Source organism: Aquila chrysaetos, chromosome 8 (genome assembly GCF_900496995.4).
Source record: "Aquila chrysaetos chrysaetos chromosome 8, bAquChr1.4, whole genome shotgun sequence".
Taxonomy (NCBI): domain Eukaryota; kingdom Metazoa; phylum Chordata; class Aves; order Accipitriformes; family Accipitridae; genus Aquila; species Aquila chrysaetos.
Genome location: NC_044011.1, coordinates 46,340,942 through 46,355,257, shown reverse-complemented (window position 1 = coordinate 46,355,257; position 14,316 = coordinate 46,340,942). Strand labels below are relative to the sequence as shown.

At 46.8% G+C, this 14,316-nt stretch overlaps 1 protein-coding gene across 11 annotated transcripts in view; it reads right to left on the bottom strand.

Moving 5' to 3' along the window:
- KIRREL3 (kirre like nephrin family adhesion molecule 3) overlaps positions 1–14,316 on the bottom strand; it is a 341,383-nt gene that overhangs the window by 116,787 nt on the left and 210,280 nt on the right. For 9 of the 11 annotated variants that reach the window (XM_030022476.2, XM_030022467.2, XM_030022474.2 and 6 more), the window contains exon 2: positions 7,188–7,265. The exons of 1 other annotated variant lie outside the window; for it this stretch is intronic. In XM_030022476.2, the coding sequence (XP_029878336.1) occupies positions 7,188–7,221 (34 nt within the window). In that variant the 5' untranslated portion in view covers positions 7,222–7,265. Of the gene's footprint in view, positions 1–7,187; positions 7,266–7,550; positions 7,583–14,316 lie in introns of those variants that run through there. One more of the 11 variants, XM_030022475.2, reaches the window with a different exon arrangement.

Below are 14,316 nucleotides of genomic sequence, written 5' to 3'. Positions count from 1 at the left end.
CTTACAACCCTGCCTTGTTTAGCTAACAGACATGCACAAAGCATCACAGAAATATCAATGAGGGCACTGCTGATAATGCATCTTTAACAACTTCTCCGGAGCTTGCTCCATCCACTCGCGTCTTCCTTCTCAAATGCCTTTGTCAGATAAAGAACAAAAGGCTCAATGCAGCTTATACAGGAGATGCCTTCCCTAATCAATTGTGATTGTGTCTTCACGGGGAGACACGAATGACAACGCTTGGGGTAAGGCGAGATTCCCTATCACAGAGCTGCCAAGCCCTGGAAGAGACAGCACCTTTATTGGCAATGACAGCAGAGTTAGCAATGCAAAGTTCGCACAGCATCCCGTGGGGAGCTTCGGTGATCGGCTAATAACAGACCCACCGCTACACTGGATCCCAGTTGATTTTGTGCCAGGGATCCTGTAGCTTTGAGTAAAGCTTTGCAGAAATCCCATTCCCAGGTTGCAGACTGATGCAAAGCCTCAGAGGGGAAACTGTAAGAAGATGCTGGGATGCTCAAGAAGATGCTCAAGTTGCTTATGGGCTGTTGAGATCCACTGCTAAAGCAAGCCGAGCAGAGCCAATGCTGCTTGAGTTAAAGCAAGTAACATGTTACAGGTCTGGTCCCAAAGAACAGACACTTTCCACTACTGGCCCAGAGAACTGAGTGGAGTTTGAGCTTCTCCAGCAGCACAGGCTCCATCCAGCAGCACAGAGGCTATGGGCATCTGGTGGAGGAAAAAGGTCACTTTTTACAGGGAAAGAGGGGCTGGCTCCGATTTATCCTTGAAACTGAGGAAGATTCACACTCTGCCTGTGTTGCTGCAGATGTAAAAGTCACTTGCAAGATCCAGATTAAGTGTCCCCATAAATCCAAGCAATTCTGAAGCAGCAACTGCCTTGCTGGGCTGCTAACGGGTGGCACGAATACGTCACTGCGTCTCAGTGCCACACTCTAATAGGACGTTTTCCTGGCAGGAAGCATTCACTGAACCCGCTTTGAACTACAGCAGGCAGCAGAAGGGGCGTTCAAGCAGAGAGACATTTGGAGAAGAGACACAGCCAGCTTCTCTGAACAAGCCATTTTTCCCAAAACAGCAGGGACACCATCCCAGAGTCCCAGCTGGTTTCTCTCCAGGCGGTAAGACAGGGCCTGACAGAGAGAGGAGCCTTGAATCGGGGTGTTGTAGAAAGGATGCTCAGCATCCCTCTGTTCTCCACTGAAGGGGTGGGAGGGCAGGGTGGGATGGCTGAAGCAGGGTGGGACTGAACTGGGCACACATCTGTCTACAGCCCAAAGAAGAGCAATGCATCCAGCTTCCGTGCCTACCAGAATATCCAGGGCTTCGATATTTAGGACATGTTTTAAAGCTTAAACTCAGTTTTGGGTTTAAATCCATTTCCTTTCCTCCTCTGCTCTCTGTCCTTCTTGGTATTGGATTTTACCCATCTCGGCATTGCTGCCACAGCACCCCAGCACCATGCTAACCTAAATGCTCCCTCCTGCAGCAGAAAGCAGCTGCAAAAGCACCCACAGCCTTCGTTCTTGCAAGAGCTGCAGATTCCCTTTGAGAAGCTATTAAGAAGCAGTCGAATAGAGCAACCTTTCATTGACAAGTCACTCGGCCCTTTAAATGATCTCCAAATAGTGGTTTCTTTTTATTGCTTTCTGCAGTTTAACAGCCTTGATTTCAAGTTACTTTGGCTTATGATAAACTCCAGATCTATAATGCTTCTATTCTCTCCCTCTTTGGTCTCTCTCACCCACTTCTTCTTTATGTTTTTATTAAAAAAAGATCCAGGAAAACAGATAGCAGATTAAAAGGGAAACAAATTGAAATGGGTCAAATGTATCTTGCTTAGATGACAGCCACCCCATTAGATACTTTTAAACAGGACAAATAATCCGTTCAGAAGCACAAGTGGGCTTTTACATTTATTCTAAATTACAAACCAAATGATTGCAGCCTCAAATGGAAGCACTGGCTAATTGCACTAATATCTCACTAATTCCAGCACCAAGGAATGGGGGAAAAACTAACGATTTTCACCATTTTACCAATTATTCAATTTAGACCAAGGTACATTATGCAAACCCTGGGTTGAGCTTCCTCTCCATTTTGTGATCTATGACAAGGACTGGAATTCCAATTATTAATAATGGAGGAGCTATAATTATTCTAAGGATGGGTACGAGATAATTATAAGCCATAAAAACAGCTTTCATATGCATACACAATTCTCTTCCCCACATCTAGCAGAACCAAAACCTATCTGCAGACTAGAGATACGCTCAAGTTGAAGACAAAAAAACCCCATCTGGAGCTACACTGCTCGCAGTTCACGAGCACAAAGCCACAGCTGGTAACACAAGCCAGAAACAGGTAGCTGCCCAGTTCTGCCAGGCAGGCAGGGGCCGATGCAAATCATCCCTACTAGCTGCAGCCTGTGAGGGCTGCATGGATGCACAAGCCATCACAAGGAGAGCAGGCTGGTGGCTCTCCTTCAATTCAGGCCACCATCGTCACTGCCTCTCTGGACCAACCCTGACCTGTGTCCCACGTTGGAGGTATGTGGATGAATCTCACCCTTTTGGGACCTTCATCTTCCTCCAACAAGAGGCATCAGAGCTTTGCATTAGTCCCACTGCCTTTAAATAAGATCCCAAACCTTCTGAACAAAAGAGTCAAGGTGAGCTTTGCAGCTCAGACTGCAAAACTTTCACATTCTCATCATCTACACTCCCAAAACTCAAGGGTTGTCTTATGCTGACCAACAGCCCCACACAGCCTTTAGAGAAAAATCTTCCACCTTGGATTCAGACAGCCCTTATCTGAACAGATTTCTACAGTCATTACCCAGCAAATATGATTTGCTAAGCACCACCCTCTTCCAATTAAACACAGAGCAACACTCGTTGCTATGTGGAGCTGCAGCTCTGCGGTAATGGCTGCTGGTATTGCTGTGCTTTGTACAGTGAACGGAGACACCTTGAATGCAGAAAGCTACAGAGACTGGGTTCTGCTTCCAGCCCAAACGGAGGGCGGCTGCTGCCAGAGATAACTCCTGGCACACCAGTCGGTGTTTGCATCTAGAGCGGCCAATACCAAGGAGACTGCCTGCAGATTAAGGTACAGATTTTAGCCTCGTGCCTGTCCCTAACCGGTGATGTGGATGTGAGCAAAGCAGAAAGCAGGGCTATAAGCCAAGCTTATAACCCTTAGCTGGTCCAGGAGGAGGATGCTGCAACGAGTTCTTCTTCTGTCCCTTTTCCCATCCATGCCTGCTTTCACCACCCTAGACACGAGGATGAAGCCCACCCTTCCCCTCCACGCAGTGACAAAGCCAAGCGCTGGGTCCACCCTGTAGAGATGCCACCTGCCCACTGCATGTGAGGACACGAGAGCCAGCAAAGTGCCTGGAAAGGGAGGTGAGAAGAAGGAAGGGAGCTGCCCTGCCCCGCTACCCTGCATGTGAGGAGATGGTTGTAGGCACCTTCCAGCAGCCGACGGCTGGTGGGAACAGGTGGTGAAGAAGAAGGCTGACACCTCTCAGCGCTTAATTGTTCCCGTTAGTAGCTTTATGAATGGCAGCCAAAAAGTGCCATAATTGCTGCAGTGACGCTTGCTAATGACTCGAGTTAGATCTGGCAAGAAGTCAAAGGCAGGAAAGAAAAATAGCAGGATTGACATCTGCATACCTGCCTTTGACCACTGCAGAGGAGAGCAGAGGAAGTCCAGCTCAGGACCTGCAGCTATGGAGAGGCAGGGACCAAGCATGATAGGTGAGCAGGGTGAGATTTTACAGCACACCTCTTGCCTTCCCTTGGGAAGGGAAGAGAACTGAACTTGAACGGGAAGAGTGAATAGAAAAACAAGCCCCACTTTTCAGGTTAGTTCAAGATCCTTGTTCTTGGGGGACTAAGGTGACCACCTCGTAGATACCATCTTTCTACTCCAAAAATCACCTCAAATCAGGGCAGCATGAGCCCTGGGGAAAGCAGGGTAACTCAGCTCGCTGCCAGCCTAAGCATCACCTCTGTTGCACAGCACGTGCCTTGGGACGTCCAGTCCACGAGCTGTGGCTCCCACTGAATGACCGCTGTGGCCAGGGGAGAGTTGTTCCTGAAGAGGAATCCAGCCCCTGGTGAGCAAACAGCATGCTCCTCCTGATTATGTATCTGTTTCTGAATGTTAACAAACAGTCGGCAGCATCTGATTGAGTGGGTTATTAGCAGAATGAAGACAGATGGTGGGGGATTAACTCTAAAGCATCTTTATTGCAAGGCCGTCATTACAGACAGCTCTACCTCTATCTCCCTCTGTCTACAACTGTCACCAGCTTAATTTCACCCTACAACTCACAGCCACACACCAAACAGCAAACCCAGCACGCAGACAAGGCAATCGTCAATCACAGCAAAGGGATAAGCATATAGCAGCTACGCTGGAGCAGTGCCTTCTGACTCCCCAGCCCACCCCCCCACCCCCAAATTGTGCCCAAATCCAGCACCTTTCCTGGTATGGGCTTCCCAAGTGGCAATAAAGCAAGAGGTAAGTGTTCCCGACGCAGCACAGCAATGCCAGCTGCAAGGAGAGTGCCCAAATCATTTTTGCCTTGCACATCACCAGCAGTGCCAGCAGCAGCCCAGGCTGCTCTGTTGCCTTACAGCTGGGAGAGACACCAACACCTCACCCAGACCTGTTTTTTCGTGACACAGGTTGATATACATTGATATGAGGAACTGGTATGTGTTAACTAACACTGACAGAGGCAAGTTCTCGGACACTTATTTTGGCTTCTCGCCCTGGAGGACTGTTCAGTGAGAAGAGCTTGCATCTGCAATCAGTTGTGTTAATGGACATCCATCACCTGCCAGCTGGTAAACAAACAACATGATGTTACCAAAGACCCTTGCTGGGCACAGCCACAGAGCATCTGTAAGCCACAACATTTATTTTACCCTGCTGGGAGAGGTTGCCACATCGGTCTGCAAGTACCCAGCCTGGAACTTCTCCACGGGGATAGCCAAGAGAAACTCTTTCCCACCAAGAAGCGATTCCTCCACACTGGCAAGGCCTCCATCTAAGTCTCGTGCTTCTCTACCTACGAGCGCATTTTGTAGATGTCTCCGTTAAGTGACAGCGAGGTTCTAATGATCCCTGTAATTACCCATTTCCACTACGATGGAGACCCCACACCTCATAATTATCCCATTGCCCCACTGCCTACCTCTGCTTTCAGTTCCTTCAGCTACCCTGTAATTATTAATAGGGCTATTCATTAGCACCATCACGCAATAAAAAGAGGAAAAGCTCTCACTTGGCAAAAATATAAAAGGGAAGCTGTCTCTCTCCTTATCCCTGCAAGGTGACTGGCCCAAAGAGTCTGGCTCAGGTACTCTGGGCAGGAAATACCTTTGCTGTACCTCTGTAGATGACCAGACATCTGAACCCCCCCTTGGCTCACACACCATACAGTGTGGATCTGCACTGAAATCCACCAAAAACCCGGGAGGTTGGAGGCCTGCAATTGTCATCCAGAACTGCCTCTAGTGAAAACACAACTCCTAGGCGGTCTTTGTAGCCATGGAAATCCCCTGACTTTGTTTTTGGCAGATCGTACCTTTAAACATAATGGTCCTGCAGCCTGCGGGGGCCAGAAACTCGCTGCACAGCATCAGGCAGGCACACTTTGTTCCCTTTCCCACACAAAGGCTTTACTTTTGGCCTTTCATGTTTCTTTGTTCTCGCCACACAAAGCCATGTTCAGCCTGAAAAGGGGGCTCACTTCGTAGGCGGATGCAGGCTCTGAATCCACCGGGGGACCAGAGCTTCTGCGAACCATCCCAAAGGATCGGCAGGATGCCCAGGTGCGCCCACGGTCCTGGCAGCTCTCAGACACCCTGTGAGCATCCCAAGGGTGCTCCTGCCCATCTGAGCACAGCCACAGGCAGCCTCCCCAAAAGGCTTGAGGGACAGGAAGGTATTGAGAGAGAGATTGCACCTTCTCACAGCACTCGGATGAGACTCTGCCATCCGTTCTCCCAAGGGGCAGCCCCTTTCCCATTAAAAACATACTCTAATCAGTGTTTAAAAAGTATGTGGCAATTAACAAGCACAAGGTGAAGTCTTGTGAAGTATTTTCCCCATGTTATCAGCTCGGTATCAGGGCTCTTGGGAAACTGAAGGAACCTTTGATCTTCTATTTTTTGAGCCATAAACTTGCCTCCACAAGAGTTTTACCCCATGAAAGCTAATGCACCTTTTACTCTTGTGAAGACAAGGCTTCCTGCAAGAGTAGACACCCCCGTAACTAACTGCTGGCAATACACCATCCCACACAAACAAAAGGAAGCGCAGCAGGGCAAGCGATCACACCCTTTGTCCAGATAATTTCCAAAGCCCCAAGAAAGGATTAAATCCACGTTTGGATCAAGCTTGCAGTCCCCACGGTAACCCCACAGCAGCCAAACTCTCCTTGACACACCCTCAAGACCCTCCCATCTCACAGGGCTCTGGGACCTTTAATCCTTCTCTGATCCAGCATTAATCAGAGATGGTGCTGCACCAGGGCTTGCTCCAGAAAAAGATGCCAAGCAACGAAGCTACTAGAAGAAAGGATGACAATTCTTCCGAGCGTAAATAGGTTTTTTTTTTTAGTTATTATGCTTCATAATTATTTATGATATTTCTATGGATTAATCAATGCTCATAAAGTACTCAGGGGATGACTAGAATATAAAATAGGGAAATTTTAGCAAGATCTCTGCCAGAGTGCAGGGGTTTGACAAGCAACGGAACGGTGCCTCTGAGAGGTGCAAAGGCACTGAAAACTGGTACTCTGAAGGTGTCACGATGAGGCACTACCACCCAACTGGAATAAAAAGACTAGATGCAGCAATTGCTGGAAGAGCTTCCCATGTGACAAATCCTTTCCATAGGAGAAGACAGTGGATTTTGGATGTATGGAACTAAAAAGCTCCTGCTCTTCTCCTGCAGCTTCATGCAGGGGGCTTCCCACATCCATGCCCACTAAGATGTTTCAGAGATCAAAGGGGAAGCAGGATTTTCTCCTTGGTGTGAACAAGAACCTAGCACATTCCTAGCAGCAGCGCATCCACATCCCTTGCAATGAGATTGCTAAAGAGGAAGGAAGAATAGAAGGTGAGGGAACTGCTCACCTTCAGTCATCCTGCGGTACTTCTCCTTGTACATGAACCCCAGTACTAGGCAGCATCCTCTTCCTGGGAGCCCCAGTTCTGCAAGAGAAGAGAGAGCGACATTAGAAGACTAGACTGGGGACAAGAGCAAGCACACAGGGATGCTGCAGGGAGCAAATCCTGCTGGTTACACCATTCAGGTAAAGCACCAGTGAGGCAGGCACATAACTGAAGTCTTTGGTCAGCCTTAGAGCTGAACTTTGCTGGGGGTCCCAAACCAACTGCTTCCAGCTGCTGCTTCGCTGCTCCACTTAGCCACATATATCTAGAGACAGGAGGGTCACCATCCCCTCCCTTGCCCATTTCTTAAGCGATCCTCTATACCAAGCAGAGGGAACAAGCTGCATCTTCCTCCACATCAGTGCACTGCAGTAATGTGGACTCTTTAATCCCTTTCTCCCTTAGTGGGCAGCAAAGTAAAACGGGAAACGGCCCTCAGAAGGGAAGATAAGCCTGGCTTGAGGCACCTTGCTCTTTAGAAGCAAGCAAGTGACCCTACAAGCAGCACAGTGCCAGAGTCTGAGGAGGCGCATGCCTTTGATGCCTTGATTTCTTAATGGGGCTTTCGGGCTACTGGTAACAAACAGAGAGAGATCTGAGCACGGGTTTTTGCAGAAGTAGGCTGCGTGCATGCCTGCTCTCCCCGTGCGCATCTCAGAACGGCAAAAAGCTCTAGTTCTTCAAACAAATTCTCCTGTGTCACAGTGGAGAAAATTAAGGTACCACGTCCCCGATGCTGCCTGCGGACCTGCAGAGCTCCTCGGGGGCTTCTGTGCTCTGCAGAGCCCTGCTGATCAAAGCCCCTTTGATGTTTACTTAATGTGGCTGTGGACTCTTTAGAGCCCCCCCTCTGCTGAGGAAGGGGCGCTCGGGATTGTCATGAAGTTGTGCCGCATGCAGGAGGAGAAGGCAGCGAAACGGGAGGGTTGAGAGCACAGCGACAGCTTTAGAGCAGAGTGAGTGCTGCCTGGCAGCCTTGGCTTTCAACACCATGATGCAAACTTGGGTTTGAGGTGCAGACCTGGACTGTGTCCAGAGGAAGAAGAAAGTTGCTCACTGCAGTGTGATGTCAAGGGAAGACACCCAGATTTATACGGGTGTATACCCAAATATACGGTATCCCTCCCTAATACTGCTAGCTGCCATTGCATCCCAGCAGAGTGGTTAGCATCCCCCTCTTGGGCACAGTAGGAGGTAGAAACAGAGCCTAAACACAGAAAAAAGAGACTTCTTTTGACCCTGGGACACTCAGGGTACAAGCAAGACCAGTTAAAGCACTTTCTCTAACATTAAACACGGTTCCACCTTGCAAGAGGCTAAGGACCAACAGCTCCTGATCCTAAGGCTCCCGTCAGGGAGGACATAAGCATCTAATCAAAATAAATCACATGTGTAATCCCACTGAAGTCAATGCTCTGACAAAAGTAACTCCCTTGAGATGCCTAGAGTAAGCTGAAATTTAATTGCCCCCCCTAAATCCACAGTGCCACCTAAGGTATTGCCCTGGAGAGAAAGAGGCATCTCCAGAAAGTGATTCACTTCACCTACCCGGGATGACTTTGGGGGTCCTTGTAACTCTCTCATTGGCCATAAAAGGCGGTGACTAACTCGGATGTAGTTGTCTGAAGATTAGACAAATCAGGGCAGATGAATCAACTACCCACATCCTTGGCTGTTTCTTGAATCAGAGTCCTAATTAACAGGAAGAGGTAAAGAGCAACCAACTCCCATCTCGGATGCAAAGGGGGAAACCAGCCCTCTTGCTTTTGCAGCACAGAAGCAATGTGATCTACCATCTCTGCACAGCCTATACAACAACCGCAATACACTAAGAAAGGTGTCAACTTGCAGAGCATTAGATGCCTCTAACACTCCTGACTGCTGTTAGGGTCTGCTGGTTTTAGCTGAAGGACATTCCGCACAGCTTGCCTCCCTTAGATAACTGTCTGATAACTAGAATCAATAAGACCTTGCTGAACTTTGAGTGGGGTTTCCACGACGCCTGTGAAAACAGACACACAGCATGCGGCTGGATGGCTGCGAGCCTGCCGATAGCCTCCCAAGCCTCTGGGGCCATTTACAACAGAGCCTGCAAAGCAAGCAAGAGGCATTTATGTCTTTATTGATAGGAAAGCAAAACTGCATCGATTCCTATTGAGCCTTCAACGAGCACCAAGGTATCAAAGCGTAATTAAAACAACACAATTAGATTAGCATCACACAAGGCAGTGCAGCCCACAGTGGGGTTGAGCAAGCCAGCGTTCCTATCTTACCAATTCAGACACGCATCGTACATCCCGGCATGCACACATGGGCCTGTTTGTGGATGCTGGCTGGGTTTTTCCCCCAAACACACAGACCTCGCGTGACAGGGGCTGCTGTGCTCTCCACAGACCACAACCACAAAAATCATCAAAAGCATCCTGGATCAAAGCAGCGATGGAGGCAGAAATAGCTGCAGCCTACTTGGGGGATGCATATCCCACAACCGAGACATCCAGCTCTCATCTTCCAGTTGCAGGGAGCAAAATGCTCCCAAGAAGGAGGTCGTGCTTTAGAGACTGTGGCAAGGGGCTACAATCCAAGGCAATGGCTGTGCTACCCAAGAGGTCCCAGTCACAACTTAGCCCTTAGAGGAGGGAGGGATTGTCAGGGCTCGTGCTGAGCCACATAGGCTGGATCCAGATGAAATCTGGGTTACTACCTGTCTGGAGCCTGGATCGGCACACGCCAGTAAGGGTGTCTATCTTCCATTTGCCTCCCTGAGGGGTGCTATAATTAATGCTTATAAAACACTTTGATATCCCATGATGAAAAGAGCTATACAAGAGCACTGCCTTATAGTAATTCATACCATAAATTTGTGAGAACATGCAAAAATCTTTATAGCTAAAGGCACCTTTAAATACTTGAGAGTGCCTTTAAAAGGTAAAATACTTCAAGATGACTCTGATGCCTAAGGATGTCTCACCACTTCATGGCTTTTAGTGGCTACCTAAAGCTAAAATAGTTAAGCAGACACCCAGCATTTTAAATGTTTTGGCTTTAGGGGGCCTGCTGAGACACCACTGAAAACAGAACTTTTTAACCCATGGGTATCCCCTACCCCCAAAACAAATCCCATCCACTTCCTTGCAATGGCAATTGATTTTTCCCAGCAGAGCAAAACTAGCTACAGTTGAAGTTTATTATCCCAGGTGCTTTGGAGAAGTGTGAACTTCAGTGTCTTGTTTGGAAAATACATGGCAGAAGCATGTTTTGACTCACTTAAAAGTATCTGCATTAAGTCACCTCAAAACTTGCAAAAGAACCGCTCATCAGACAAAGCATAAGTAAGTTCAAACCACACGCTGCCAGCATTAATGGCAGCCAGTGACAACAAAGCAAAAGCCAATTAAAAGAAACAAGAGTTCAGGGTCTTCTATAAAGGGATCTTTATGCACAGTCTGGGCAAGTTTGCTTTGAAAGAAAGATTTCTCTTTGCTGGCCCAAACTATGGAATCCTCCTGCTTTCTCCTCATTTCTGTCATCATTTGGGTTTTCCTTACTCCATTTCAAGGCAATTCCTCCACTCACAGCTCAGGGAGGGAACCAAGTTTCTGATCAACCAGTGCAGTAAAGGCTAAGGCGGCAAAGCAGTAATAAAGGTTTATTAACACAATCATAATGTGTACTATTGTGTAGCTGTATTCCACCAGGAATGAAAATAAATGTTTAATAGCCCAATAATACCTGTTTAATAATTTTTCAGCTCATCCTGTCTAATTGCAAGTTTATTAAAGAACGATAAACTTTATAATCGTTGTAAAGGCGTAATTGCAATTCCATTGCTTATTTAATATTGAGTTAATTATATTACAACTAAGTTATATTTTCCCATACATATTAAATATCAATTAGCTGTTTTAAACTATTGATTTGTATTTAATCAACTATGCTATTATATACCAATTAAACTCTTGTAAGAGAAGCAGAAACAGCTGGTCTCTTAAATTAAATTTTAAAAACTTTGTATTAACATAAATATCACGTTCCCATTTTCTCATGTTTTCCTTCTACAGATATGGCAATTTGTTATCTGTAAATATTTTTTCCATTTCATGTTATACGCATGAGCTTCATTCTAAACTTTTTCTTTCCAGGATGGGGAATGGGCAACCTTCATGCCAGATACCCTAGCATCAGCAACACCAAACCATGGTGACTGGGAAAGACAGAGGGCTGGAAAAGTCCCATCTCACCTGGGGATCTCAGAAGCAAAGAACTGGGGTGGGAGCTCTTGAAAGAGTATGAAAGACTCCAAGGAAAGAAGCTCAACACCTGCCGCTTTGTTTCTAAGTTGGCCAGCAAGGGTGGTATGAGAAGATCCTACATCACCAAATCCAAGAGGTTTTGATCACTTGAACACTTTGAGAAACCTTATGCTCCTGCTTAGAAATTTCCTGTCCTGACGGATAAAGTTGTCTGCTGTTGGACATATTGCTAAAGAAGCACATTATGGACAGAAAAGCCCAATCTCCTGAGTCTTTCCATGTCCTTGGCTTCACCGTGTCTAGCAACAATGCATCCCCAAAAGTTAGAAGAAATGTGGGAAGGAGCATTTCCTTCTTTGTTTTTCAGCATCCCGGTTTCCAGGCTCAGTAACCATCTTACTTCTCACACAGATTTCCTGAACATCCCTGTGACCTCTTCTTCGGAGGACTTTGCTCTGGGCACCCATAAAGCAAGCAGCATTCTTCCCCTCCAAGTTCTCCTTCTGCCGTGAGCGCTGGATTCAAGCTTCCTCCCTTGATGTCATTTGCATCCAGGAGCGTTGCCGAGCAATCCAAACTACTGCCGCATTTCTGCAGAGAGCAAATGGATCCTTCGGCATGTAATTTCTGTATTACACCGTTAAGTCTGCAGAGCAATCCAAGATCCTCGGAGATGAAAAAAGCTATACAAATGCAAGTTATTATTAAATCTGTGCCCGGTTAATTTATAAAAATGTATTAAAAACCTAAGAGGCTTCCCAGTTGAGAAAATGGGCACATTACTGTTTGAAATATGAATGAACCAGAGATCAGTGTTAAATGCTGTAGTGATATTGTATTTTATTCTATAGCGCTCTGCAGAAAAGTTGCATTTATAAACCCATTTATTGTGTTATGTACTTGCAAACCACCTTGTCATCCATTTATTGCACAAATAAAATCTTAAAAGCAGAGGATTAGTTGAGTGTGTCCCTGTGGGACCACAATCTGACTTTAAAGAATCCATCAGTGAAGAAAAACAGATGGAGCAGAGGTGTTTGCCAGCTCATTGCTCCGAGATGTAAAACACAACTGCGCAGAAGGGCTATTCTCTGACAGTCCACAGATCTGGAAGTCCTGTTCTTATTAAAGAGAGAAGGCACATACAACAGAGCTTGCAGAACCAGGCCCCTGCCCAGGAGCCAGTTCTGGTTGAAGACTTTGGAGTGGCAAAGCCTTCTCTCTTGCCACCGCACAGGGGATGAAGACCACCTTGGGGAGGACGGCTCAACTTTGTATGGCAAAGGAAAATTCCCCCAAATTGAAACCTTGTGAAGTACCTCTGTTAAGACCTAAATTTGCCTTAAACAGTGCTGTAGAGGCATGTATCTGCAGCTCAGAAATGACAGCATCACCAAAACAAGCCAGCCCCAGTGCTGTTTTCTCTAAGGGGAATTTCTGGTGCTGAAGGGTGAAGGTCTGGAGGGTCCTTAAAACTCCTACCAAACATTCTTTTAGGTTAAAAACCATAATGGAAAGTGACACGAAAATTCAGATGTGCTTATTTTCACTGAACCTGTTTCAACCCAGTGAAAACACAGAACCACCCATGACCCAGGAGGACATTCTCCAGGACAAGCAGCTTTGGACAGGCACATGCCTCAAAATACCGTAGTACACTGGCATCCAGCTCTTCAAGATGCCTTGAAAGACATCAGCACCAAAAGCTTCAAGGGGAAGACTAAAGAAACCACACGGTAAGCAGCTCTCCCCAAGAACGAACTCTGCCCTGGTATCAGACAATTAAAAGTTGCTTCTTAGCAGGAAACACAACTGGCAGAAGGGGAAAGAAAGAAGAGGGATTCATGCTGCTGAGCAAAGAGAATTATTTCCCTGTGTTCCCTGGCTAACGAAGGGAAAACAGGCACCTCCAAGTTGTAACTCAGCACTGAAGTGTTTTGAAGAGCTTTTTTCCTCTAGTGGCAACACAGAGCCTTTGGTCCCTAAAGTTCAGTACGCTGAATCTGCCTGTATTCCCCACTCTCCTCCCCAGCTCTCCACCGCTGGCGCACTTTTTCTGAACCTCTTACAAACATGTCCTATTTGGGGAGCATCCAGCAAGCGAAGAAGAAACTTCACAAACCTAAATCCAGTCATTCTCAGGTTTATTTTTTTTTTATTTCCCCTGAAGTAAAGAAGCCTGAAGTAGCTGCTGTAGGAAAAAAAAAATTACCCCAGGGTAGGGTGGCCTTCAGTACTTGAACATTCTTCCATAAACAGCTTTCATACCTTCGTATGCACAGGTATGCATTTACGCTACTCAAATCATCTGAAATGCTTTGCTAAGGTCTCGTGGCAGCAAGTTCCACAGCTTAACTACACCTCACATTCAGGAAAAAGTATTTTTCCTGTATATCCTGTTGTAAAAGTAGTAACTTTCACACAGTGTTTGTTTTATTTGAAAGGAAAACAAATAAAAGGTCATGTAGAAACAAGAGTGTTTTCTTCACCACTAACAATAACAAATCAACTCCTGTTCGCACTGATGAGAGCTCTGCTGGTCAGATAACCGACACAGCCAGAGAATTCCACATGATCTTGCCAAAAAACCACAGACAGGCATCGGAAAAGGCTGGCGGGGCTGCCCACAAATCACAAATCCTTGGGCAGTATTGGCAAGAACAGTCACTTGCAACCTTGGTTTACCACTTGCTCCCTCCACAGCCTACTTCTGAAGGCTTCATCAAGAAGATACGTGCAGCCAACTGTCCACAACAATGCCTCCAGGCCCTCACCAGCCCTGCGGGGTCAACATTTCATTTTACAATCTCACAGCATGCAGGCGCAGCTCTAGCATT